Source organism: Pollicipes pollicipes, unplaced genomic scaffold, assembly GCF_011947565.3.
Source record: "Pollicipes pollicipes isolate AB1234 unplaced genomic scaffold, Ppol_2.1 Scaffold_3216;HRSCAF=3773_pilon_pilon_pilon, whole genome shotgun sequence".
NCBI lineage: Eukaryota > Metazoa > Arthropoda > Thecostraca > Pollicipedomorpha > Pollicipedidae > Pollicipes > Pollicipes pollicipes.
Window position 1 is genome coordinate 4030145 of NW_023596251.1, and position 26279 is coordinate 4056423.

Genomic DNA, 26279 nt, shown 5'->3' on the forward strand with positions numbered 1-26279 from the left:
TGCTCACGTGCCTCTCCTGTCATATAGTTTCTCTTCCTAGTCACCACCGGGTTATCCCCATGTACTCGGTGATTCCTTTCTACCATCGCTCCGTGCGCCCTCTTTCGGTAGAATGTCTTGCACTACGTATGTTGGTACTTTTCTCTCTTACTGTCTTCTTTATTCTTCCCTGCCCTTTCTTCTCTATGTTGCTGTCATTATGTCACAATGCCCTCTCCCCTCTCCTTTACCCTGTCCTCTCCTCTCCCCTGCGTGCCGATTAATTCCCGTCGTCCTTTCCTGCCGGTCTCTTCTCCCCGGCCAGCTTTCACTGGCGGAGGCTCCAACCTTCCCGCTCCCCCGCCGTCCACCCTTTCCCCCCCCCCCTCAGCTGTGCCTCCCTCCCGTGAGCGGTGCGTGTGACGTTACGCGGGTGGTGCGCCGTGCCAGGGCCGGGCCGCAGCGACTGGAGCTTCCCCGGCCACCGCCACTGTGACCTGCTGGCCGTGCTGGGCGGCCTGCTGACGGCCGGCCGGCTGCCGGGCCCGGCGCCGCGTCACCTCTTCAGCGCCGTCTGGCCGCTCGTGCTGGCGCTGCCCACCACCGGCGAGTACATGCACTGTCTGCCGGAGTGGTGCGGCTTCGTCGCCAAGTACTTCGGGGTGAGCGAGCGCCGCGGGCGACCACCGTGGTGGGGGGGGGGGGGGGGGGGCGGTCGTGCTGTTGCGACCCTGCTTCGGGTGCGGAAGGTGGGTGTTTGGCGTCGCCCATCTCTCTTCTTTCGATGTTTCCCGTAAACAGTAAGGTATGGGCACCATATGACCATTATAGTCGGCGCGTCCCAAAGCCCAACTCTGTATATCATCATCATCACCATCATCGTCACCATCATGATCGCTTCGACAGTGAGCGGCTTGATGGGCAGGCAGACGCGCACGCCGCCCTCACGGAGTCCCTCTCTAACATCAGTTTGTGCACGGGCTCGCACAGTTTTTGTCTTCCGCGTTTGTTCCCAGTGCTTGTTTGGTCCCAATCGCCCTGTTGTTCTGGTTTTGTGATTGGTTTCTCCTCAGATTCTGCATTTGTCCGGCCTGTGTTGTGGCTTTTGTATCACTGCAGGCTGATTGGAACAGTTATCTAATCACGGACGGGTCAGCGAGCGGCCCGGCGGCTGGCTAGTAACGACGACCGCCCCCGTCCCCTATCGTGGTGGGACAGCCGGCGACTGCTGGCTGACCGTGCTGGGCGCGCTGGGCGCTGCTGTCTGACCATGCTGGGCGCCGCTGGGCGTGCTGGGCGTGGACGCTGACCATATTGGGCGCTAACGCTGACCGGGCTGGGCGCTGCTGGTTGCCCTTGCTGACCGTGCTGGACGCTGACTTGGTCGTAGTGACGACTCTTTCCAATATGCTGGTCTGCCGCCCGGCCGGAGCAGCCTGACACTGAGTCAGTACGCTGGTGTGCCGCCCGGCCGGAGCAGCCGGACACTGAGCCAGTACGCTGGTGTGCCGCCCGGCCGGAGCAGCCTGACACTGAGCCAGTACGCTGGTGTGCCGCCCGGCCGGAGCAGCCTGACCTTGAGCCAGTACGCTGGTCTGCCGCCCGGCCGGAGCAGCCGGACACTGAGCCAGTACGCTGGTCTGCCGCCCGGCCGAAGCAGCCTGACACTGAGTCAGTACGCTGGTGCGCCGCCCGGCCGGAGCAGCCTGACACTGAGTCAGTACGCTGGTGCGCCGCCCGGCCGGAGCAGCCTGACACTGAGTCAGTACGCTGGTGTGCCGCCCGGGCGGAGCAGCCTGACACTGAGCCAGTACGCTGGTGCGCCGCCCGGCCGGAGCAGCCTGACACTGAGTCAGTACGCTGGTGTGCCGCCCGGCCGAAGCAGCCGGGCACTCCAGGCGGGCCCGAGACACTGGTTTGGCCAGTGCCGTGATGTCCCCGGTGTCGCCGTAAATATGAATGGTAATAGCAGCCGACCTTTCCGAGATGCTATCTGATGTCGCCTCTCTGTATTCAGAAGACGCGTTGTTCTGAGAGTGGCCCCGCCTTGCTTGCCATTATACTAGGACTCACTTTGGAAATGCCTTTTTATTTGAGTCAGCCGTCACACGGATGTGCCTTTAAATTTGTTCTTTATTTTTCGTTTGTAAATGTATTTTATGATTTTCTTTCCGTCATGTAACTGACGCAACGAAAGGCATGGAAAATATGTATGGACCGTTCAGCCAATACCGTACCATTGGTGGGACAACCATTGCAATGACTGCCCTACTCTGCCTCGGCGTTTACTGTGCAGCTATAAACGGGGACGTTCTCACGCGGCGTATTTCTCGGAGGTGCTTCCGCCACCGGAGTGGCAATAGCGATGCCCTTCTTGTCTGATAGCTCTCGGGCTGTGATGAACGTTCCTGCTGGACTGACCGCTTGAAGGGAGAGCTTTGGCGCAAATAACTGGCGCAGTTGGCGCTCCTTCAAAACTCAATAGCTAAGTAACAAAGTAAAGGAGAGCTTTGAACCTACCGCCAAGCCGGTGAAAGCACCACGGACGTTTGCCTCGGGAGATCCTCCACGCGTTTTAGATGACGCGGTGAGAGGCGGGGTAGGCGGTCAGTGGTTGATTATCGCTCATTTAGAAAGCTCGCATGCTAGTAACGTTATTTGGCTCCGAGCACATGCACAAGCTCATGCTGTGCTCTGCTCCCCGAGCACGCGCCTTTTCGATGCGATACGAATTGAACGGCGGGTACGGTCCGTGCGACTGTGTCATGCGGGGCTGCGACAGGTGTTTGCCGGGCCATGCAGAGGTGCTTGGGCGCCGTTCTCACTGAAGTAGGAATTGAATACTGGCGCGTCGCGGGAAGCTGGCGGACGCAGCTGCTGTAGTGTGGCACTGGAGCGTGCGGATTTTGGAGCTAATTAATGAACGGACTTCTGCTGAAAACTCCCGTGGTCTCTGCGCCCATGTTGTGGAGAGAGAGAGAGAGAGAGGGAGACGGAGACGGAGACGGAGACGGAGACGGAGACGGAGACGGAGACGGAACAGGTCGCTATCACCCCTTTCTGTCGTGATTGTGCCAGGGACAAAGGGCCGATGGGTCCAGGAGGTGCGGCCGGCCACGCCATCCCTCAATGGACGGTGGGATCGGGGCGAGGCTGGGTCCAGGAGGTGCGGCCGGCCGCGCCATCGCTCAGTGGACAGTGTGGGATCAGGGCGAGGCGGTACGCCGCGCTCGGCCGCCGCCGGGCACACCTGACCCAGCTGCGTGCACGCGGCAGACTGAGAGGAGACGACCTACGCGGGGAAAGCCTGTGGGTGGGAGCGTGTCATTGGAGCAGCGCCATGTTTGGCTGGCTGCTGTCGGCGCCGTTGACAGTGGCCACATGGCTTTTCAGGTTATCGTCAATTTTCACGTGCACTGAGTACGCTCGCAATAAAGCAACGCCCTCGGGTTGTCTGCACCGAATGACATGACAAATGCTGTGACACCTTATGTTCCGTGCCAGATATACAAACTCAAACGCAACTGTCTTACGCATAAGGTTCACCGTCCGCTAACCGGCGCTTCCATGGGGCCCGCTGGATTCAGGGCAGCGCTAGGTCGCCACACTGCGGCAGTTGCGGGGCGGCAGGCAGCCGAGAAGCTGGCGTCTGCGCAAGCTGTCAGCGCTGTGGTCGGCGCCGCCACCCTGCCGGCATGACCGTATAACATGGGCCCGTCAGCGGCCACTGGCACGGAGCACGTGACAGACCTCCACGTACACTTCTACGCCGCCGGAGGGGCTCCGGCGTGGCTGCCGCCGAGGCTCCAACGCGGCTGCCAGCCACGAGGCCCTAGCGCAGGTCACCGGCGAGCCGCTAGCGCAGGCCACCGGCGAGACGCTAGCGCAGGTCACCGGCGAGGCTCTAGCGCAGGTCACCAGTGAGGCTCTAACGCAGGTCGCCGGCGAGCCGCTAGCGCAGGTCACCGACGAGGCGCTGGCGCAGGTCACCGGTGGGACTCTAGCATGGGTCACCGGCGAGGCTCTAGCGCAGGTCACCGGCAAGGCGCTAGTGCGAACGCGGACGACATTCCCGTTTTACCGACATGTCCAGCTGTTCACACAGAGAAAGTCGTTGCCCAGCCTTGGCCACCACTGAGATCCCCTCTTGGTGACAGGTACAAGTTTGTTGATAACACGGCATGTTTCGATTACCGTTGTAACTTGACGGTATACCATCAACAAGGATCCTAAATTTTAAAAGGCAAAGACACTCGACGTCAACGTGGCACACCGTGTAAATAGGCAGCTTTCAGCGGGGGCGGATCCAAACGGGGTGGCCACGTGGCCATGCCCCCCCCCCCCCTCCCCTCCCGCTTAGGGCCCCGAAGCGGGCCAAGGCTCCAAAGGACCCATAGTCGACCGAAAAGGTACAGTTTTTAAACACAAAACGCGGCAAAATTGGACGCGGCAATCCCTGGATTTCCAGGCCCCCAAGAACAGCTGTAAGCAAGAGTGAACGACCAACGGGAAGAGGGAGGAAATATTCAATGACTGAAAAAGTTCTTACTTGGAAATTTTAAGCCTTATTACGCCGTCCAGGGACCCTATGCGGTTTCGGGGTAACCTATATGCCCCCTTGCAGGGTCATTCGAATCGCTAAGGAGCCTTCCGCGTTGCCCTTGATTTCTTTGCGTTTGCTCGAAGGGCCCTGCACTGTTGCCGTGCCCTTCCTGCTAGCGTGCCGTGGCGCTCTTCTCAATCAGGCACCTTCCAAGGACTCTTTCCGTTTACCAGAAAGGCTCGGTGGGCTATAGCCGGGACCCCATATGTTAACCTGCCGGGGTATTCTCGGCTGCTCGGGGGGGGGGGGGGGGGGGCCTTAATGTTGGTTTCGGTTCACCTACCGACACATTCGCGATATGCTCATTTTCCCTCTGCATTGGTCTATGGCGTTTCCAATTTTATGCCGCTTGTTTAGGGCCCTACGCTCTTGTCGGGGGCCCATCTGTTAACCTGCTCATGCACACGCTTTCGGTCGAGGCCCTCCAAATTGGGTCTTGGGTACTTTCTATTGGAATGGAAGGCCCTGCACACTTGTCGGGGCCCCATCTGTTGACCTGCTTCGGCACACTGGAATGTTCGGAGGCCCTGCGCATTGGGTATTTTAGTGTAGGCCCTACGCTCATGTCGAGGCCGTCTGATAACCTGCTGGGATACATTCGATATTTTGGGGGACCCTCCACGCGAGGTCTTGGGTGCGTTTTATCTGCATGTCCTACGCTCTTGTCGGGGCCTATCTGATAAGCTGCTCGGGGACATTCGATCGTTCGGGGTTCCTCTACATGGAGTCTTGGGTACGTCCTATTTGAATGGAGGCGTTACGCACTTGTCGGGGACCCCGTTTGTTCACGCCTTCGGCCTAACTGGATTGTTTGGGAGCCTGCTCATTGTGTCTTGGTGTTTGAATTTAGTGCCCTGCGCCCCCATCGGGGCTATCTGATAACCTACTGGGGTACACTCCATATTTCGGCGGCCCTCCACACTGGGTTTTGGGCACTTCTTATTTGAATGGAGGGCCCTGCGCCGTTGTCGCGGCCCCTTCCGATAAGCTGCTCGGGCACATTGGATTGTTGGGGGATCTCTACGTCGGGTCTCGGGTACTTTCTATTTGAATGGAGGGCCCTGTACTCTTGACGAGGCATTATCTACTAGCATGCTCTGGCGCACTCGATCGTTCAGGGTCCCTCTATATAATGTCGTGGGCATTTCATATTTGAACAAAAGGCCCTACACACTTGTCGGGGCTCCATCTGTCAGCCTGCTGAGGCGCAATGGATTGTTTGGGGGTCCTTCACATTGGGTATTTTAATGTAGGGCCCTACGCTCTTGTCGGGGGCCTATCTGATAACTTGCTCGGGCACATTCGACCGTTCGGGGGGCCTTCTACGTCGAGTTTTGGGTGCGTCCTATGTGAACGGGGGGCCAACGCATTTGTCGCCCCCCCCCCCCCTCTGTTCGCCTTACTGCTCGGCCACATTGGATTGTTTGGGGCCCTGCACACTGTGTCTTGATGTTTTAATTTAAGGCTCCGCGCTCCTTTGGGGGCCATCTGATAATCTGCTCGGGTACACTCCATCTTTCGGGGGGCCCCTCTGCACTGGGCCAGGGTACTTCTTATTTGAATGCAGGGCCTTGTGCTATTGTCGTAGCCCCTTCTGATAAGCTGCCCCGGCACATTGAACTGTTGGGTGACCTGTACGTCGGGCCTTGGGTACTTTCTATTTGAATGGAGGGCCCTGCGCTCTTGACGGGGGCCCCATTTGTTGACATGATGTCGCGCACTCGATCATTCGGGGTCCCTCTACATCATGTCGTGGGTATTTCATATTTGAGCGGAAGGCCCTACGCTCTTGTCGGCGGCCCCATCTGCTAACCTGCTCGGGCACACTCGGTTGTTGAGGGGCCTCCACATTGTGTCTTGGGGACTTTATATTTGAATGGAAGGTCCTACGCTCTTGTCGGGGGCCCGTCTGTTCACCACCTTTGAATTTAGGGCCCTGCACTCCTGTCGGGGGCCGTCTGATAATCTGCTCGGGTACAGTCCATCTTGCGGAGCCCTGTGCACAGGGTTCTGGGTACTTCTTATTTGAATTGAGGGCCCTACGCTCTTTTTGGGAACCTTATCTGTTTCCCTCCTCTGGCACACCCGATCATCCGGGGGCCCTCTACTTTGGGTCTCGGGGACTTCCTATTTGGGTGAAGGTCCCTACGCCCTTACGGGGCCCTTTATGATGGCCTGCTCGGGAGCTGACCTCGCGCTCTTGTTGGGGGCTACATCTTTTACCTGCTCTGGCAGTCTCGATCATTCCAGGGCTATCCATGCTATGCTTTGGTTACTTCTTATTTGAATGGATGGTCCTATGCTCCTGGCGGGCCCCACCTATTAGGCTGCTCAGGTCGGTGACGGATACAGACTGGGAGGGGGAAAGCACGGGACCATGCCCCTCGTGAACCATGCCGAGAGGGCCCAAAGGCTCCAAAGAGGCTCACAGCCGGACGCAGATTTCTAACAAAACAAAACGTTATACACAACGCAGTTGGACGTCTTTTAGTCTACAGACGACCAAGAGCGGATGCTGGCCAAAGTAAACAGTTCATAAGCAGACAAAGTTAATTCTTTGCTGATTGAGGGGGTGCTGCGGGGGATGGGATTTTGGGGTTAATTACGCTGGCCAGGGACATTACGCTGTTGCCCGTACCCTATATGTCCGCGTCCGGGTCAATCTGATTGCTAAGGAGTTTTCACACGTTGCCCTTGATCTCCTTGCGTTTTTTGGTAGGGCCCAGTGCCGCGGCAGGGACGCTGTCTAGCCCAATGCCTGAGCACTCTTGGTCGATCAGATTTTCACAGGTTTTTCCCGGACTCCCGAAAGGCTCTGGGCGTTGACTGGAAATAAATAATGTGAATGTTTTCGTCCTCTCCCTGCCAGCGCGGAAGGGCATCCGTTTCCTCGCGCCGACGGAAAGCGTCAGATCGCAGTTCCGTAAGTTCTTCTCAGTGCAGTGCATATCATCTAGACTACTTGGCCACATCACATATCAAATTAAAAAGGTTCTATGTACAGCAACAGAGACAAAGGTCTCCATAGGGCTGGTATACTTAGCTTCTGCGTGAACAGGTATAAGGATTTCACGTGCTTGAAAAGAGGAAAGAAAGGAATGGAACGGTGTCTCTTCGGGTTACATGAGTGACTCGAACTTAAAACAAAACACGTTTTAAATTATGCGCTTTCGCGTGCGGTACGAATTAAAACCCGTGCCGAACTGGTCGGGGACATTTGTAGCCCCCCCCCCCCCCCCTACCCCCTTAACCGACGCCCAGAGTCGCCGTTTTTATAACGCTGAATGATGGGAGGGAGGTCGATGCGACCCCTGGTGTTTCCGAATTCATGAAGGGATGGAACTTATTGGAAAACATCAGTAGGTTGATTTCTACATATATATTTATATATATAAATAAATAAATCATATATACATATATATATATATATATATATATATATATATATATATATATATATATAGCGGGCGCCACCATGGACGGAGGCCATTCGGTGTGTGTTATCCATCTGGTGACAGCAGTGTGCGCGTACTGCAGCCGCTCACATAGCCCGGCTCAGAGCGGGCGCCGCTCACATAGCCCGGCTCAGAGCGGGCGCCGCTCACATAGCCCGGCTCAGAGCGGGCGCCGCTCACATAGCCCGGCTCAGAGCAGGCGCCGCTCACATAGCCCGGCTTAGAGCGGGCGCCGCTCACATAGCCCGGCTCAGAGCAGGCACCGCTCACATAGCCCGGCTCAGAGCAGGCGCCGCTCACATAGCCCGGCTTAGAGCGGGCGCCTCACGTCGGGCGAGTCCTCGGCGATGATCACCGCGCCCCTTGGAACGCCGACAGTGTGCGTGGGGTGCGTCGTGCTCCGACTGCGAGCTGCGCGTCAGTCGGCCTGGAGTCGCATCACCGCTCGCCCGCGCCAGCTGACGGCCGTGCGTGCCGTGTGTGACTCGGTGCCGCAGCCGAGCTCGGCGGTCTGCGGCCGTCGTGCAGGGGGTGGGGGGGGGGGGGAGGGGCTGACCGCCGTCGCGGCTCGCTGCGCCTGATGGTCCTCCGCAGCGCCTCCTGACCTCAGAAGCCGGCGGGGACAGGTCTCTATAGCTGTTAGCAGTCTCTGGCGGCGCTTCGGAGTTGTTAGCAGTTCGGCGCAGATTGCGATAGTTTTGGACAGCTGCTTGCGGTTCCTGGTGGCTTCCTGGATCGCACAGCTGCTCACAGTTCCTGACAGGTGGACAGAGTTGCTCAGCGCTGCCCGCAGTTTTACTGCTGCTCATCGCTGCTCTCTGGTGCATGGGGTGCTGCTGGATAGGTGTGAAGGCGGGGTGACAGGAACACCTGGATGTATGATATTATCCCCAGATAGATCACAGATGTAGCCGCTCGCATTACACTACACAACAAGGTTCGTAACAAAGACTTCTGTCGACGGTGGGGAGCAGGAGATGTGCGAAGGCACGCCGCTGCGCTCCGATCTGTTTCGTGTTTGCAGCGCCTATCTTTCGAAGCACCGCAGTTTTCCTTCCATGACTTGTTCCCCCAGCATCGGCAGTCGTCTCTCCAGACAGCTGTCCCTCGCCGCATTGGACGAATGCCGTGAGCCTGACGTACGAGTTGAGCGGAAGCCCCACCTCCGATACACACACTCCCTGCAGGATCGCACCGGCGCGCAGGTGCGTGTGGTGTCATAAGTTTCACCTCCGATACACACACTCCTTGGAGGATCACACCGGCGCGCAGGTGCGTCTGGTGTCATGAGCTTCACTTCCGATGCACACATTCCCTGCAGGATCGCAGCGTTGCGCAGGTGCGTCTGGTGTCATAAGTTTCACCTCCGATACACACACTCCCTGCGGGATCGCACCGGCGCGCATGTGCGTCTGGTGTCATAAGCTTCACTTCCGATGCACACATTCCCTGCAGGATCGCACCGGCGCGCAGGTGCGTCTGGTGTCATAAGCCCTCGAAAGGGTCCATTCTCATATTTGCGCACTCAGTGCGCATTGCCTTAGTAGCTGGCTTAATGTCGCAGTAGCAACCCTCACCGATCGGCCCGTGGCACCAGCACCACAGCCAGCCAGCTGCCCCCTGTCGCTGTACCGTTGGCCGCTTCACGCTCGCTGATAGCTCGGTGGAGCCTACAGCCGTGACGACGGCGTCGTCAGCTGGGAGGTCAGCGTGGCAGCCCGCGCGGGGGGCATCCCTGCGTGCCGTCACCGCACACATGCCAGCCCAGGCTGCAGCACGTATTCGGCCGCAGGGTGGCGCCGCGCCACCGCCGTAGCCTCGCGCTGGGCGGCCACTGCGCGGGGGATTGCGGCGGTTTGGCCGCCGACCGGCGCGCCCAGCCTGACACCAGGAGCCTATCTTGGCCCCGCCTGACTGCCGGAGCTCATCTGACCACCCCCCCCCCCCCCCCCCACCCTTCCCGACCACTTCCGACCCTGCTCGATCTTACCCGACCCTGTCTGGCCTTGACGGACCCTGCGTGACCTTGCCTGACCCCGCCTGACCCCGCCCGACCCCGCCCGACCCCGCCTGACTCTGTCTAACCTGCCTGACCCCGTGCCCGTACCGCCACCGGTGTGACTCCCTTCGCCCGGCCCAGCCTGACTGTCTAACCTGCCTGACCCCGTGTCCGTACCGCCACCGGTGTGACTCCCTTCCGCCCGACCCCGCCTGACTCTGTCTAACCTGCCTGACTCCGTGTCCGTACCGCCACCGGTGTGACTCCGTTACGGACGACTCCGCTCACCGAAGCACGTGCTGCCGAATACTCCCTGACCGGGCGACGGCTGACCAGACTCGTGCCAGGTGGCCCAGCGTGAACCAGCACCGATGGGCAGCGGGGGGGGGAGGAAGGGGGGGGGGGGCGTTTCAGATGAGCTTATGATGAGCGGCGTTTCCAAAGCTCGTGAATGTTTCGCTCGGGGCTGTTATGTCGTCGTGGGACAAGTTGCAGCAGCTCGTGACTGCATGCAGCTCTTCATATGAGGCAAGCTAGGCACAAATTGCTTGTTGATAATGGTTGTAGTGGCTAATACCCTGCAGCCCTTGACCTTATTGCGCTCCTCTAACGAAAAGCGCCGATCACGGAGACTACGTCGAGTGCCATCTTACGCCCACCTGAAGTTAGCAACTATTTTCGATGGCACGTGTTCCAGGACGTGCTAGTCCCCCACACTGGGGACAGCACATCGTGTCGCTCCACCCCTAGCCGCAGCAGCTGAAGGTGCCACTATCCAGGCGATCCGGGGTGGTAGGTGATGCGTCTGGTCCGTGCGCCCCCAGCCGCGGCAGCTGAAGGGGCCTCTCCTCAGGTCCGGGGTCGGAGGTGACCGCCTGGTTCGTGTGCCCCCAGCCGCGGCACCTGAGGGTGCCTCTCCTCAGGCCCGGGGTCGGAGGTGACCGCCTGGTCCGTGTGCCCCCAGCCGCGGCACCTGAAGGTGCCTCTTCTCAGGCCCGGGGTCGGAGGTGACCGCCTGGTTCGTGTGCCCCTAGCCGCGGCACCTGAAGGTGCCTCTCCTCAGGTCCGGGGTCGGAGGTGACCGCCTGGTCCGTGTGCCCCCAGCCGCGGCAGCTGAAGGTCCTTCTTCAGGACGTGCTGGACCACATCGGTCCGGACAGACAGTTCGAGCAGCACTACCCGCAGCTGGAGGCGCTGCTCACCAAGGCAATCGGCGACGGATCGCAGCTGCACCATCTGGTGCACATGGTGAGTGGTGCCCTCTGGAGCCGCGCGTGCTGGTGACGAGGCGGCGGATGTTCCCCGGGCGGGCTGCCCGCAGGCAGGCCCTTATATTCAAGGTGGCGTCGGGCCTGTGGTACATGCTGTCTAAAAGATGAACAGATGTACAGGAGTGCGCGAAACCGAAATGCAGGTCGTATTGGCAGACTTGACAAGTTAAAGTCGCTGATTTGGACACGTTCTGCATGACTGTGGCCTCACGGAATGCTTTCTGAACTGTTTATAAACCGCTAATCACCGGTCGCTACACGGTGTAGTAGTATTTTCAGAACCCGGGAGACAGGTACCACAGCGATCTGGCATGATTTTATGCAACCCGTTTTGTTGACGTATTTGTTATTTGCTGCCTGTTCTTCTGCGCTCTGTGTTGTGCCAAAAGCAATCCAGTGTGTGATAAGCACGTAGTTAGGCAGCTGAGTATCTCCCTGACCCCTGCCCTCCCCCTCCTTCTCCCGCCCTGCCCCACGGGCCGTGCGCGGCTGCGGCGGCGTCAGTCGGCGCCTCGCCGGTGTGGATCACGCCGGCGGCGGGCGGCTCCTCTCGTTGCCGCAGACCAGCTTCTCCACGCTGCTGGAGCTGCTGCAGCAGGACGAGGTGCGGCAGCGGGTCAGTCGTCGGCTGCTGCAGCTGCTGACGAGCTGCCAGCAAGAGCTGACGACCGAGCCGGCCCTGGTGGAGCTGGGCATGGCCTGCTGCCAGACCCTCCATGACTCTGTCACGTGAGGAATGCATGGATCTGCCACGCCAGCAGTGCGACAGCGGCTGTCTCGTGAGCTGTTATGACTCCCATCCGAGGGATACACGACTCTGTCATTTAGGACATTCGCTACCCACGACAATACATTCACGACTCGCTACAATACATTCACAACCCACATTATATTCCGATTTACAACAATACATTTACGACCCACGATAATACATTCACGACTCATGACAATGCAGTGCGTCTTGCGTGCCAGGTACACGACTGTCACGTTAGAGATACACGACTTTGTCACCGAGGCTCGGCCGCTTGAAAACTGCGCGGTTCCTCAACATGAGCAAGGCAAAACTCGGCCTCCTGAGGGGCACGCGGCTCTGGCACGTGAGGTCTGCGCGGCGCTGCCATGGGGGGGGGGAGGGGGGTACGAGCCCGCTACACCAGCGGTGCACGGCGGTGTGGGCGTCCCGGTGATGGCAGTGTCTGTGCCCTACCCGCCGCCAACCCCAGCGGGCGCGTCCCAGCAAACCTGTGCTCTACCCGCCGCCAACCCCAGCGGGCGCGTCCCAGCAAACCTGTGCTCCACCAGCCGCCAACCCCAGCGGGCGCGTCCCAGCGTCGTCGCCATCACGCTGCACAGCAAGCTTCAGCTTCTAGCCTGGAACTTTTCGGAGGCTTTGACTAGGGTTGCACTGCCGCTGACCATCGGTGACCGTAGCGTCACACACGGTGGTCATAAGCCGGCCGTTGGCCATCGGTAACCGTAGCGCTACACACGGTGGTCATGAGCCGGCCGTTGACCATTGGTGACCGTAGCGTCACACACGGTGGTCATAAGCCGGCCGTTGGCCATCGGTAACCGTAGCGCTACACACGGTGGTCATGAGCCGGCCGTTGACCATTGGTAACCGTAGCGCTACACACGGTGGTCATGAGCCGGCCGTTGACGATCGGTAACCGTAGCGTCACACACGGTGGTCATGAGCCGGCCGTTGACCATCGGTAACCGTAGCGTCACACACGGTGGTCATGAGCCGGCCGTTGAGCATCGGTAACCGTAGCGCTACACACGGTGGTCATGAGCCGGCCGTTGACGATCGGTAACCGTAGCGTCACACACGGTGGTCATGAGCCGGCCGTTGACCATCGGTAACCGTAGCGCTACACACGGTGGTCATGAGCCGGCCGTTGACCATCGGTAACCGTAGCGTCACACACGGTGGTCATGAGCGGGCCGTTGACCATCGGTAACCGTAGCGTCACACACGGTGGTCATGAGCCGGCCGTTGACCATCGGTGACCGTAGCGTTACACACAGTGGTCATGAGCCGGCCGTTGTCGCGTCGCCAGGATGCTGTCCCTGGACGACGAGCGGCGGGAGACGAGCGCACTGATCTGCCAGTTCCTGCAGCGGGCCGTGGACCTGACGCCCTCGCAGCTGGAGAGCTCGCTGGACCTGCTGGTGCAGGTGCGTGCGGTATGGTATAGGCCCGCGCTGTGAGCTGAAGGCTCTGACTGGAGCGTCACGCGGCCGTGGTGAAACGTGATGCACAGGCTTCAGCTTGGACTGTGCATTTGTGATTCCTTGTTTGATCGTTTTGTCCCAAATGGGATGTGCGCGTGGCTTTAGGTTCAGAAAACGAGCCAAGGAGGGTTTCCTCGCGTGTAGCGGGGTTCCAGGTGAACGGACCACTCTGCCTCTGGCCCACGTTTGCGAGCCGGGACTGCGGGATGATCTAGCTCGCGGCGCACGGTGTGGTGAGGTGGCCGGCCCGTGCCGTGTCCTCCCCTCCCTGGCCAGAGGCAGGCTGGTCTGTGCGTGCCGGTGGGGCCGAGCCTTGCACCCGCTCTGGGATTGGTGCCTCGTGATGGCACATTCGGCCGACGTGCTTCCTCGGCCGCGTGAGGAGCTGGAAACGTTGTTTATGACGGAATGAACGTCTCGCGGCTTTCCCCTCTGTAGCTCACAAATGCCATAATCTTGTCAAAATTGGCCACTGGAGCGCAAATAACTATTGCGGGGGATACGCACTTTAAGCCCAATACCTACCTAACCTCGTCGCAACTGTCCACTGTGTGTGGCGGAGCTCCAGCGGTCGCCGTCCGTAGCCCACCAGGCCGCTTGCCCGAAGCCCTTCCGGGAGTTGCTAACGAGCGGCAGCTGCAGAGTTGTCCACGCACTTTGATCCGCTGGGTGATAATCGAGTCAGATCAGGTCAGATCGGAAGACTTGTGACTTCGACGCGTTATCAGATTACGCACTACGAGAGGACGTGCACGCGATATGCATGTTCAATCTTCATTCAAATTGAACATTATTTCGTCACATTTGAGCATTTGAGCTCAAATATGGCGTATTTTGCTCAGGAGTTTACGTGTCAGCATCCCAATCAGCGTTGTTGCGATGAAAATAATTGTTTTCACGAGTTCGTCAGCTTGTGCTGGTTCGTCACGTTTCACGGGTTCGTCAGTTCGTCAGCAAAACAGCTGCAACTATGATGTAACGTGCTGGACGAGTTCACACCTAATCCACATCTTTTGCGCAGTCTATGCTGTCCGGTGTCTTCGTCCAACGCAACGACCTGGGCCTTCCGTTGACAACTCACACATGTATCCATACATGCCTCACTATTCCATGCCTATAACATCTACAACCATGCCACCCGTTCCTCGTGCGACGCTGTTGCTGCCGTACCCTTCACAGCCCACCGTTTCGTCCCTGACCGACCCCATCCCGTCGTCCGGCAGGCGCGCGGCGGTTTCTGCAACCTGGAGTCGGTGACGACGCACCTGGTGGTGGCGGTGCACGCGGTGGCGGCGGCGGCGCGTCGCGCCGGCCGGCGCCGCGCGTTCTCGGCTGCCTGCATCGCCTTCTGCTTCATCACCCTGCCGGCGCTGGACGATGTGCTGACGCGGGCGCGCCTGTACGCCGTGACGGCCCAGGTGGCCCTCTCCGGCGGCTGTCCCGGACAAGGTACGCCATTGGGAGCTGGAGCGGGACGAGGGTGTGTCCCGCCGAGCCGGAGCGGGACGGGGGTGCGTCCCGGGGAGCTGGAGTGGGACGGGGGTGCGTTCCGGGGAGCTGGAGCGGGACGGGGGTGCGTCTCGGGGAGCTGGAGCGGGACGGGGGTGCGTCCCGGGGAGCTGGAGTGGGACGGGGGTGCGTTCCGGGGAGCTGGAGCGGGACGGGGGTGCGTCTCGGGGAGCTGGAGCGGGACGGAGAGGGGTCGCGGAGAACTGAAGATCTGGGACCGGAGTACGTTATAGAACAGTGGGGAGGTACAGAGTACGTTATAGAACAGTGGGGAGGTACAGAGTACGTTATAGAACAGCGGGGAGGTACAGAGTACGTTATAGGAGAGCGGGGTGGGACAGGGTACGTTCTTGGAAAGTGGAGTGGGACGGAATGTGTCCAGTGAGATGGGCGAGTCGTGAGACGCTGCGAGTCAGATGTGTTGGTTAGGGAGGGTGAATTATAGCAGATCTCCGCCGAGTGCGAGGAGTTGCATCGCATGGGAGTTTTAGTTGAAATTCCTCAATGCTCTTCTTGCTCTCTCTTCAGTGCTTCCCAATGCACATAGGTAAAAAGAGATTACTGGGCCAATGAAATGCAACAAATGCCTCAGAACTCTCGCTAGCTAGAAATTTAAAGATATCATCGATATTTTTTCCATTTTGCACGAAATAGTGTCTTATAGATAACTTAGTATTTTATATAGTGTTTTGAATGATACCCAAGTGTTTTATAATGCGAGGTCCCACGTATGTTAGGCCAGCGCAAAAGCTGGCACATTTTTCATGCAATAACATAGTTGGATTAAGACGAACTAAAGCGGCTGAAATCCCGAACGAAATCGCGTTTGGTGGTCCGCTAAGTCAACTCGATCACCTCAGCCCCGTCCCCAGCCGATTTCGGCAAGTAGCACCGCTGGGGAGGGTGAAGGTGAGAGTGAGAGACATGTCCGGCGTCACGTCAGGTGGTGTCGGCTGTCCGGCGTGTTACCTCGACACCGGAGACTGGCCCGGGTGATGCGCCGAGTCGGGCGTGGTACGGGCGTCGCTCTGTCCGGCGTGTTACCTCGACACCGGAGACTGGCCCGGGTGATGCGCCGAGTCGGGGCGTGGTACGGGCGTCGCTCTGTCCGGCGTGTTACCTCGACACCGGAGACTGGCCCGGGTGATGCGCCGAGTCGGGGCGTGGTACGGGCGTCGCTCTGTCCGGCGTGTTACCTCGACACCGGAGACTGGCCCGGGGTGATGCGCCGAGTCGGGGCGTGGTACAGGCGCCACTGTGGCCGGCTCCCAGATGTGTAACCGGTGCGTGTTCGGCCTCCGATGCCGGTGCCCAGGCGCCGCTTTGATTCATAATGTATGTGGCAGCTGCGCACAGCCGCGCTCGGACTCCCGAGCAGCGGAGGTCTGTGGGCGGGTGGTCCCGTTAAAACGAGAGCGCACTGGACAACGTGGTCGCCTCGTGCGCTCGTCCGGCTTCGACGGGGCGACCGGCGTGCGCGTCGTCGCTCGGTTCTTGTCTGATTTGCGAGGCGGGCGCGGACTCAGCTGAACGCTGCCTGCTGGTGTAGGCGTATTGCTCTCTGCTGTACAGTACCGGCTTCAGGGAACGACACCAGGCCCTCGCTGATGACCTTTTCCTTCGTGGACGGTGATCTGCTGGCTCCTCCTCGGGTGGTCCCCCGCTTTCTCGACGCTGACCTTTGTCAGTCTTTCAATCAGTGATGCTATCGCTCACCCTTGATGTCCCGTTTCTCTCGCCCACCATTGATGGCCCGGCTCTCTCGCTCACCACTGATGGCCCGGCTCTCTCGCTCACCATTGATGGCCCGGCTCTCTCGCTCACCATCGATGTCCCGTTTCTCTCGCTCACCATTGATGTCCCGTTTCTCTCGCTCACCATTGATGTCCCGGTTCCGTAGCTGGTGAGTTTCCTGGCGCTCTCCCCGCCGGACTTCTCCTCGCTTCGTCGTCATTAATCCGACGGCTTCACCGCCACTGATCCCCCTGCTCTCTCTCCCTCTAACGATCCCATAGGTCCCTCGCCATTATTTCCTTGCTTTTGTTGGTGTTTTCCTTGCTCCGTCGCTGGGAATCTCCTTGCTCTCTTCGTCATTGGTATCCGTAATCCTCACCAGTGACTAATGAAATGTGTATAGAGTACGTCGCCGGTCAGATCAGTGCACGAGGGTACACTGATCTGACTTTTTTCGACCCCCCCCCCTCTCTCTCTCTCTTTCTCTCTCTCTCGCGCTCTCTCGCTCTATCTCTCTAGGTGTCTTCAGATAGGCTTTTCGCACCTTCACTAGCGGTCTCCACCTTAACCAGCAGTCTCCCACCCTCACCAGCGGTCCCCTTGCTTCTCAGCGGACGCCTGCATGCGCGCGGCCATCAGCGGTCTGCCGGAGATCGCGGCGGAGACGGGACCGGCCGAGCGGAGGCGCTCAGCGCTGGCGCCGACCCTGTCGCTGGTGCGGAGTCTGCTCTCCGCGCTGCTCGTATTTCCGGTAAGCGCCGCGGCGTGCGTCAGGCCGGCGTCCGCGGCGGCGGCGGCGCTCGCTGCTGGCGTCGGTCCGTGGCATCGCCAGTGTCAGTGGTGCGTGTCTGTTCCTGGTGCCTCTGTCGATGTGAATAAGCGGTGTCGACGTCGGCAGCCGCGGTCGATGGCTGCGGCCGATGTCTGCGTCACAGTGCGTGGTCCCAGGCATCGTCAGCGCTAATGATCAGTGATCAGTTCCAGCGTAACTGATCAATGCTCGGTGTCCGAGGATGGAGGGATGGATGAGCTTAGGAGGCTGCGGCCTGTCAGGGGTCCCTACAAGAGGCCTTAATAGGGCATATTCGTTGTCAAAGCCAATGGAAATCTTGTGCCGTGGTGTGCGGGGCCGTGTGCATGCAAGAATATTCTGGGAACGCCACTGGTGTCAGCCGGAGACGGCACTGACGCGCGCGGAGGATCGTTTCATCATGCTGCTGTCAGATGTCTCAGCCGAACGCGATGGAAGTTGCGTCATTGTATCGTCAGCTTCTTCGCGGCGACACCTCTCCAGGAACAGCGCAGCACTCATGGGAAACTCCTGAGAGAGAGAGAGGGAGCATCTCGGTTGGGACTGCTTATGGCGCTACAAGCAACCGTGGTACCGACGGGTGTCCTGCATGGGAGTACGTTGGTGATATTTCCTGGTTTCTGGCTCCTGGTCAGTGATATCTCCTAGTTTATGGAAGGTTCCTCCTACTGGTGGAAACTCTTGGTAACGGAAAAACCTCTGCGGTTGCGTGAGGCCCTTCGGCACCTTTCTATTTCCAATAATCCAACATCCCACCCCCAAGAGACGTGCAAAAAACGACAGATAGAACGGCTCTGAGCCCGGAAACAAGCCCGATAACAACCCGGAAACAAGCCCGATCACAGTCGGGGGGGGGGGGGGGGGGGCCGCCCAGCGTCGATGACTCGTCCGCCACCGTATGCGGGTCATCATGACTCGTCCGCCACCGTTTGCGGGTCATCATGCTTGTTGCCATCATAGCAGGTGGGAGGCAAAATGTGTAAATATCTGGCGGAACGATGCACCTTAAGGATTAGCACCATCGTCGGGAAAACGCGGTTTGATTGCGCGGCATCTCATCCCGGCCACGGTGGTATCGGCCCGTGACGGGTTTGTATCTTCGGTAACGGATGGACACTGGCGGTGGGTCTGGGCGTCACTGCACGTCGGGCGAAGAATTTGCCGTGCGCTGATGCCTAAAACACGTGCTGGTGCTTTCTTATGTTCTGCCAGCGCCATTCATTATACATTATGTAGCGTTATTCGATTCGTTATTCGTCATGTGACAGCGGCACGTTCACGTGCTTCCAACAGTTACGTGCCCTCCCCCCCCCCCCCCCAGCTGCGCATCGTGCTGAGCCCGAATGTTGCGGTATTGTTGGCCTGTATGCATGCAATGCTCGCAGCGAGCGTGTCCAGACTGGACCCGACAGCCAGGAGCCGCGTGCCGCCCTGCTGCGCTGCACGGTCCTCCCACAACGACCGCCAAACGGCGCAGCACGCTTCACCAAAACGCTTGTCACGCGGGCGGGCTGAGCGGCACCACGCGCGATCGTGATGTGATGGCACGGCTGTGAGCAGCACCACGCGATCGTGATGTGATGACACGGCTGTGAGCAGCACCACGCGTGATCGTGACGTGATGGTACGGCTGTGAGCAGCACCACGCGTGATCGTGACGTGATGGTACAGCTGTGAGCAGCACCACGCGTGATCGTGATGTGATGACACGGCTGTGAGCAGCACCACGCGTGATCGTGACGTGATGGTACGGCTGTGAGCAGCACCACGCGTGGTCGTGACGTGATGGTACAGCTGTGAGCAGCACCACGCGTGATCGTGATGTGATGACACGGCTGTGAGCAGCACCACGCGTGATCGTGACGTGATGGTACGGCTGTGAGCAGCACCACGCGTGATCGTGACGTGATGGTACGGCTGTGAGCAGCACCACGCGTGATCGTGATGTGATGACACGGCTGTGAGCAGCACCACGCGTGATCGTGACGTGATGGCACGGCTGTGAGCAGCACCACGCGATCGTGATGTGATGGCACGGCTGTGAGCAGCAACCACGCGATCGTGGTGTGATGGCACGGCTGTGAGCAGCACCACGCGATCGTGATGTGATGGCACGGCTGTGAGCAGCACCACGCGATCGTGATGTGATGGCACGGCTGTGAGCAGCACCACGCGATCGTGATGTGATGGCACGCTGTGAGCAGCACCACGCGATCGTGGTGTGATGGCACGGCTGTGAGCAGCACCACGCGATCGTGATGTGATGGCACGGCTGTGAGCAGCACCACGCGATCGTGATGTGATGGCACGGCTGTGAGCAGCACCACGCGATCGTGATGTGATGGCACGGCTGTGAGCAGCACCACGCGATCAGTGATGTGATGGCACGGCTGTGAGCAGCACCACGCGATCGTGATGTGATGGCACGGCTGTGAGCAGCACCACGCGATCGTGATGTGATGGCCACGGCTGTGAGCAGCACCACGCGATCGTGATTGTGATGGCACGGCTGTGAGCAGCACCACGCGATCGTGATGTGATGGGCACGGCTGTGAGCAGCACCACGCGATCGTGATGTGATGGCACGGCTGTGAGCAGCACCACGCGATCGTGATGTGATGGCACGGCCTGTGAGCAGCACCACGCGATCGTGATGTGATGACACGGCTGTGAGCAGCACCACGCGATCGTGATGTGATGGCACGGCTGTGAGCAGCACCACGCGATCGTGATGTGATGGCACGGCTGTGAGCAGCACCACGCGATCGTGATGTGATGGCACGGCTGTGAGCAGCACCACGCGATCGTGATGTGATGGCACGGCTGTGAGCAGCACCACGCGATCGTGATGTGATGGCACGGCTGTGAGCAGCACCACGCGATCGTGATGTGATGGCACGGCTGTGAGCAGCACCACGCGATCGTGATGTGATGGCACGGCTGTGAGCAGCACCACGCGATCGTGATGTGATGGCACGGCTGTGAGCAGCACCACGCGATCGTGATGTGATGGCACGGCTGTGCGGAGGGCACGGCCGCCTGAGGCGGGACTTCCGGCCGGGGCGGCGCATCTGCAGCAGGCGCGCGGCGCCGGGCCCCACTCGCCGTCCGCGCGGGCGCTGTGCCTGTTTCCCGGTACGGCCCTAACGAGAGCTAGCTGCGCGACAGCTGCGGCGCCGGCCGCCGCGGGCCGTGGCGGCCGGCGCCGCTGCCTGGCGCTGGGTCGTCTGGCCAGGCGCGTCCGCCCGGCGCCTGCCGCCGCGGTCGGCATTCGTGCGCTACAGTTTGGGGCGTGCTCCCGCGCGCCACCGCAGCCACGACACTTCCTGGAGAGAGGCGCAGGTGCCGCTCCGTCGGCTTTCCGGCTACACTGGCGTGCTTGTTTCGAAACATGGCGGTGCGATGGTTTGAGACGCCGGGACCGGCGGCTATCGCAGGCCATGGTCGGACCGGCGGCTATCGCAGACCATGTTCGGATGGCGGCTATCGCAGGCCATGATCGGACCGGCGGCCATCGCAGGCCATGGTCGGACCGGCGGCTATCGCAGGTCATGGTCGGATGACGTCTATCGCAGGCCATGGTCGGACCGGCGGCTATCGCAGGCCATGGTCGGATGGTGGCTATCGCAGGCCATGGTCGGATGGTGGCTATCGCAGGCCATGGTCGGATGGCGGCTATCGCAGGCTATGGTCGGACCGGCGGCTATCGCAGGCCATGGTCGGACCGGCGGCTATCGCAGACCATGGTCGGATGGCGGCTATCGCAGGCCATGGTCGGACCGGCGGCTATCGCAGGCTATGGTCGGACCGGCGGCTATCGCAGGCCATGGTCGGACCGGCGGCTATCGCAGGCCATGGTCGGACCGGCGGCCATCGCAGGCCATGGTCGGACCGGCGGCTATCGCAGGCCATGGTCGGACCGGCGGCTATCGCAGGCCATGGTCGGACAGGCGGCTATCGCAGGCCATGGTCGGACAGGCGGCTATCGCAGGCCATGGTCGGATGGTGGCTATCGCAGGCCATGGTCGGATGGTGGCTATCGCAGGCCATGGTCGGACCGGCGGCTATCCCAGGCCATGGTCGGATGGCGGCCGTCGCAAGCTATGGTCGGACCGGCGGCCATCGCAGGCCATGGTCGGACCGGCGGCTATCGCAGGCCATGGTCGGACCGGCGGCTATCGCAGGCCATGGTTGGATGGCGGCTATCGCAGGCCATAATCGGACCGGCGGCTATCGCAGGCCATGGTCGGACCGGCGGCTATCGCAGGCCATGGTCGGATGGCGGCTATCGCAGGCCATGGCCGGACCGGCGGCTATCGCGGGCCATTTTGGGATGCGGATGCGAAGTTGTGACTCCGGGCCTTATCAGTGCCAGCATGCAGGGTTGTGCTGCCTACCTGCTGCCTGCCGTGCCTGTCTGCCATTCACCGGCGACTGCTCACGGTGCGCTTGCGGTGCTGGTTACCCGTGACACGCGGTGCAAGGGTCTTGCCAATAATACACAGGGCAATCGCACACGGCATAACATAGTTAAGTGGTCATCTTCCGCGAAGCCTTGCTGGTGGTACGGCTTGGAGCCCACGCCGCTGGCGTGGCCAGTGAGAGCCTTCTGACGCTCGCATTGGCCAATGAGGAGCCTCCCGACTCCCGCAGTGCGTGGGCAGCTATATCGGTCTCTCCTCGTCGACAGCTGTCTTTGTGACTTCACGGAGCTTATCTCTGTCCAAGCGACGGCTTTTGGAAGGAACGCTAAGTCGCATTATTTTGCTGGCGTGTACGGCTTTATTGCCTCCGTCTTTGGTGGATTTCATCATGGCTGTTTTGTCGCAGCAGTACGTCATCACATCGGGCGTTTCACCGAATTTCTTCTCACTGCAATCAGTGTGTCTTTATTTCTCGCTTTCGCGTCCCTCCCCCACCCCCTTGGTATTTCGTTGGACTCTTTTTCCGTTCCTCCGTTCTTCTCTGTCATTCCTCCCTCGCCCTCGCCCTCGCCCTCGCCCTTGTCGCCCTCGCCGCGACCCTTGCCCTAGCCCTAGCCCTAGCCCTAGCCCTAGCCCTAGCCCTAGCCCTAGTCCTCGTCCTAGTCCTAGTCCTGGTCCTAGTCCTATCCTTAACCCTAGCCCTAACCCTAGCCCCAGCCCTAACCCTAGCCCTAGCCTCAGAAGAGCAGCTGTGTGGCCAGTGTTGCCTCCAGTGAGATGTGCACACACCACTGTATGCAGCTCTCCCTCCTAAGAAGAACACATGACGCGCATGGGCGATAGACCGACTACCAGCTGCAAATTGCTGAGACGGCATGATGAGATTCGTTCTGAAAATATGCTTTTGTGCGAGAAGCGAAACGTCAAAATGCCATGCCATGCAGAGCTTTCAACTAAAGGTCATGAATCGCACGGTTTTTTTTCTGAATTAGTAGTTGCGCCAGCTACTTTGATTTGCCTAAAATGCGACACGGACTTTGCTCTTGGGATGGCAGACACAGGCCGAGTAGGTGTGTGCCTGCATTGCACCATGTTCACCTTCATTTACTATTTCTGTGCGTGTTGGAGAAGACCGTAGCCACAGTAATCGTAGTAATGCTAAACTTATTGTCTGCGGTAGATCTTTGTCGGGGCGGGGTGACCGAAAGAGCCTCACAGGTTTTCTGACCTTAGAATGGCGATGAGATAAAGCATTGCAGCTCGCTGACCACTCCCATTCATCTAGCTCGCATGTGGAGAATGTGTATTCTTAGATTTGCAGTTCCCAGCGTTCACGGCCGTATCCGCATTCATTCCTTGATCTGATGCCTGACTGCGCCACGCCATACTGGGCGCACGCTGCGGCCGTCGGCCATGAGCTCACCTCGTGGCCGCCCTGGCTGGGGTCTCGCCGAAGCACTGATCAGGGCCCCGCCGAGCGCCGACTGGGCGGCAGCGCTAGCACGGGATGGCGTCACAGCTGCCGAGGACGGCACGCGACGGTGTCACAGCTGTCTCAGGTGCACACGGTATGACATCACAGGCGCAGATTTGGCACAGTGTGATCAGACAGCTGTGATGGGTGGTTCTTGGGATGTCTCAGCTGCTTAAGCGCCGCATCTGGGGGGGGGGGGGGGCAGCTGATCCTCCGTCCCGTAACCTCGAAACGAAATCCGCGGGATCGGGATTTTATTGGCACGCGGGATCTTTAACCCGTGTGCCAAGGAACAACTTTGTCTCAGCTGATTCCAAGAGATTTACCCCCCCCCCCCCCTCCCCGATAGCAGACCCTAATGGGTAATCGCCAACAAATTGCCGCTCTCGAATCTCATCTTATTTAGCAGCACCCAGACTGTGGAGCACGTTGAAAAGACAGCATATCTGCGACCTTGCATTGGGATGACTACAAAACCGAACAAACGGAACGTGTGAACGCATCTGAAAATAGGCAAATTGGGTGTCACTTACACCCCTGTTAGCCTTTATTTCGCATTCCACGGAATTATGCCACGGAACAAGGCAATTGGATCATGATGATGATAATAATGATCGCCATCATCACCGCCACCGCCTCCGCCACCGCCATCATCATCATCATCATCATCATCATCACCATCATTATTATCATCATCATCACATCGCTCATCGGCGCCATGATGACCGCTCCGCTCAAACGGCGGTGATCGGTCAGACGAGCCGGTGTGGATCCGCGGAAGCTTGCGCCCGGCAGGGGGCCACGGCGTGGCCGGTGGCAACAGGAATGCCGAACGGGCTAAGGGTTTGGCAGACTTACTCCGCAGTGTCGGGTGACTGTAAAGGCGGCTGTAAAGGACTCCAGTTCGTAGTGTTAGGCCGTGCTGTAAGTTAGCCCCCGTCGATCCATCTTGTCGCGGCCATCCCTTTGTCAGGTCACGTGCATTTTGTAATGCAGCTCCTGGCAGTCCAGATGGTGGATTTTCACGTGCATAGTGGTTAGGACAAAGTTTCGATCGATGTTTTAGTGTTTGTAAGATTCACATGGATGTTTACTTTCACCTGTATATGTCCCGTGTCACCTCTCCTTCCGTTGTCATCTCTGTCCCATGCCACCTCTCTACCTTGTGTCCCCCCTGTGCCCCGTAACACTTCTGCGACCCTTGTCATCTTCGTGCCCTGCAACACCTCTGTGTTCCGCGCTACCTCTCTGCCTTGTGTCCCCCCTGTGCCCCGTAACACTTATGTGACCCTTGTCATCTTCGTGCCCTGCAACACCTCTGTGTTCCGTGCCACCTCTCTGCCTTGTGTCCCCTCTGTGCCCCGCAACACCTCTGTGCCATGTGTCACCTCTGTGCCCCGTGCCGCCTCTGTGCTCCGTCTCACCTCTCTGCCCTGTGACACGTCTGTGCCCTGTGTCACCTCTCTGCCCTGTGACACACCTGTGCTCCGTGATACCTCCGTACCTCGTGGCACCCGTATGCTCTGTGCCCTCTAATTTGACGGCAGAGTGATGCCGTCTGCGACAGTGTTGATGCCGCCTTGCCGCGCCGGTGCCAGCTGCGACAGTGCCGTGTCCCGCAGGTCACCAGCCCGACTGCGCCATCCGATTCTCGGTACAGCCGTGCAGTTGAGGCGTTCGTAAGTGGCGTGGTTCTCCGTACGCAGGCTCGGCGGCCGTCGTGCCTCGCCGTCCGAGAACGTCCCGCGGCTGTTGCCGGCCGTCTCAGGGCGGCCCGCACGATTCGAGGAATGTCGCGAGACTGCCGTTAAGGTTCTGAAGGCGTCCTGAGATGGGCGAAGGCCTCTGAGGACGCCTCTTATGACGCTCTGAGACTGCCGTGAAGGCCCTCGGGGCGGCCGGGCTGCCAGTGGTACCCTGAGAACGTTCTGCACTTCGGCCAGGACTCCGATAACGTCTGAGATCGTCGCACGACGTCCCGAAGCAGTTGGGGACGCTGTCCCGTCTTCGGTAACATCCTGAAAACACAGTTTCCTCTTTCAGTACGCTGCGAGTATGTCACTTTGTCGTGAGAGTCATGAAACCACCGTTTGAGGGTCTGCTGTGCCGTGTCGGGAGTTTCTCCAGGCCTCCGAACAGAATGGCCCGATCTAACCTGCCGCAACCCTCAGGACCAACCGTCCCAGGGGCCGCTGTACCTGGTCAGGGGCCTGCTGGCGGCCTCGGACAGAGCAGTTTGACCTGACTGACCTGCCGTGCCCCTCAGGACCAGCCGTCCCAGGGGCCGCTGTACCTGGTCAGGGGCCTGCTGGCGGCCCTGGACAGGATGTCGTGGCTCCAGGGGACGGATGAGCTGGCTGCGCTGATGATCGACTTTCTCCGCCTGCTGTCGGCGCTGTCGCAGCCCGAGTACCTGTACTCCGTCCCCGGCGGTGAGTGCCTGTACTCGGTCCCCGGCTGTGAGTACCTGTACTCCGTCCCCGGCGGTGAGTGCCTGTACTCGGTCCCCGGCGGTGAGTGCCTGTACTCGGTCTCCGGCGGTGAGTGCCTGTACTCGGTCTCCGGCGGTGAGTGCCTGTACTCGGTCCCCGGCGGTGAGTGCCTGTACTCGGTCCCCGGCGGTGAGTGCCTGTACTCGGTCCCCGGCGGTGAGTGCCTGTACTCGGTCCCCGGCGGTGAGTGCCTAGACCGTCGGATGACGAGCACCGGCGGCCGCCAGCTCGGAGCGTCTGCATGGGGTGGCGAGCGGTGGGTGGAAGGGTGGTGCTGCCGGCCGCGGTAG

The 26279-nt window shown here is 59.8% G+C and overlaps 1 protein-coding gene across 1 annotated transcript; it reads left to right on the forward strand.

Moving 5' to 3' along the window:
- Positions 1-525: 525 nt before the first annotated feature.
- On the forward strand, positions 526-26279 carry LOC119091023 (VPS35 endosomal protein sorting factor-like). The gene is made up of 6 exons (XM_037213744.1): positions 526-641; positions 11141-11284; positions 11870-12036; positions 13371-13488; positions 14769-14831; positions 25764-26279. Exons 1-6 carry the CDS (start codon positions 594-596, stop codon positions 26277-26279), a joined length of 1056 nt encoding a protein of 351 aa, XP_037069639.1. The 5' UTR covers positions 526-593.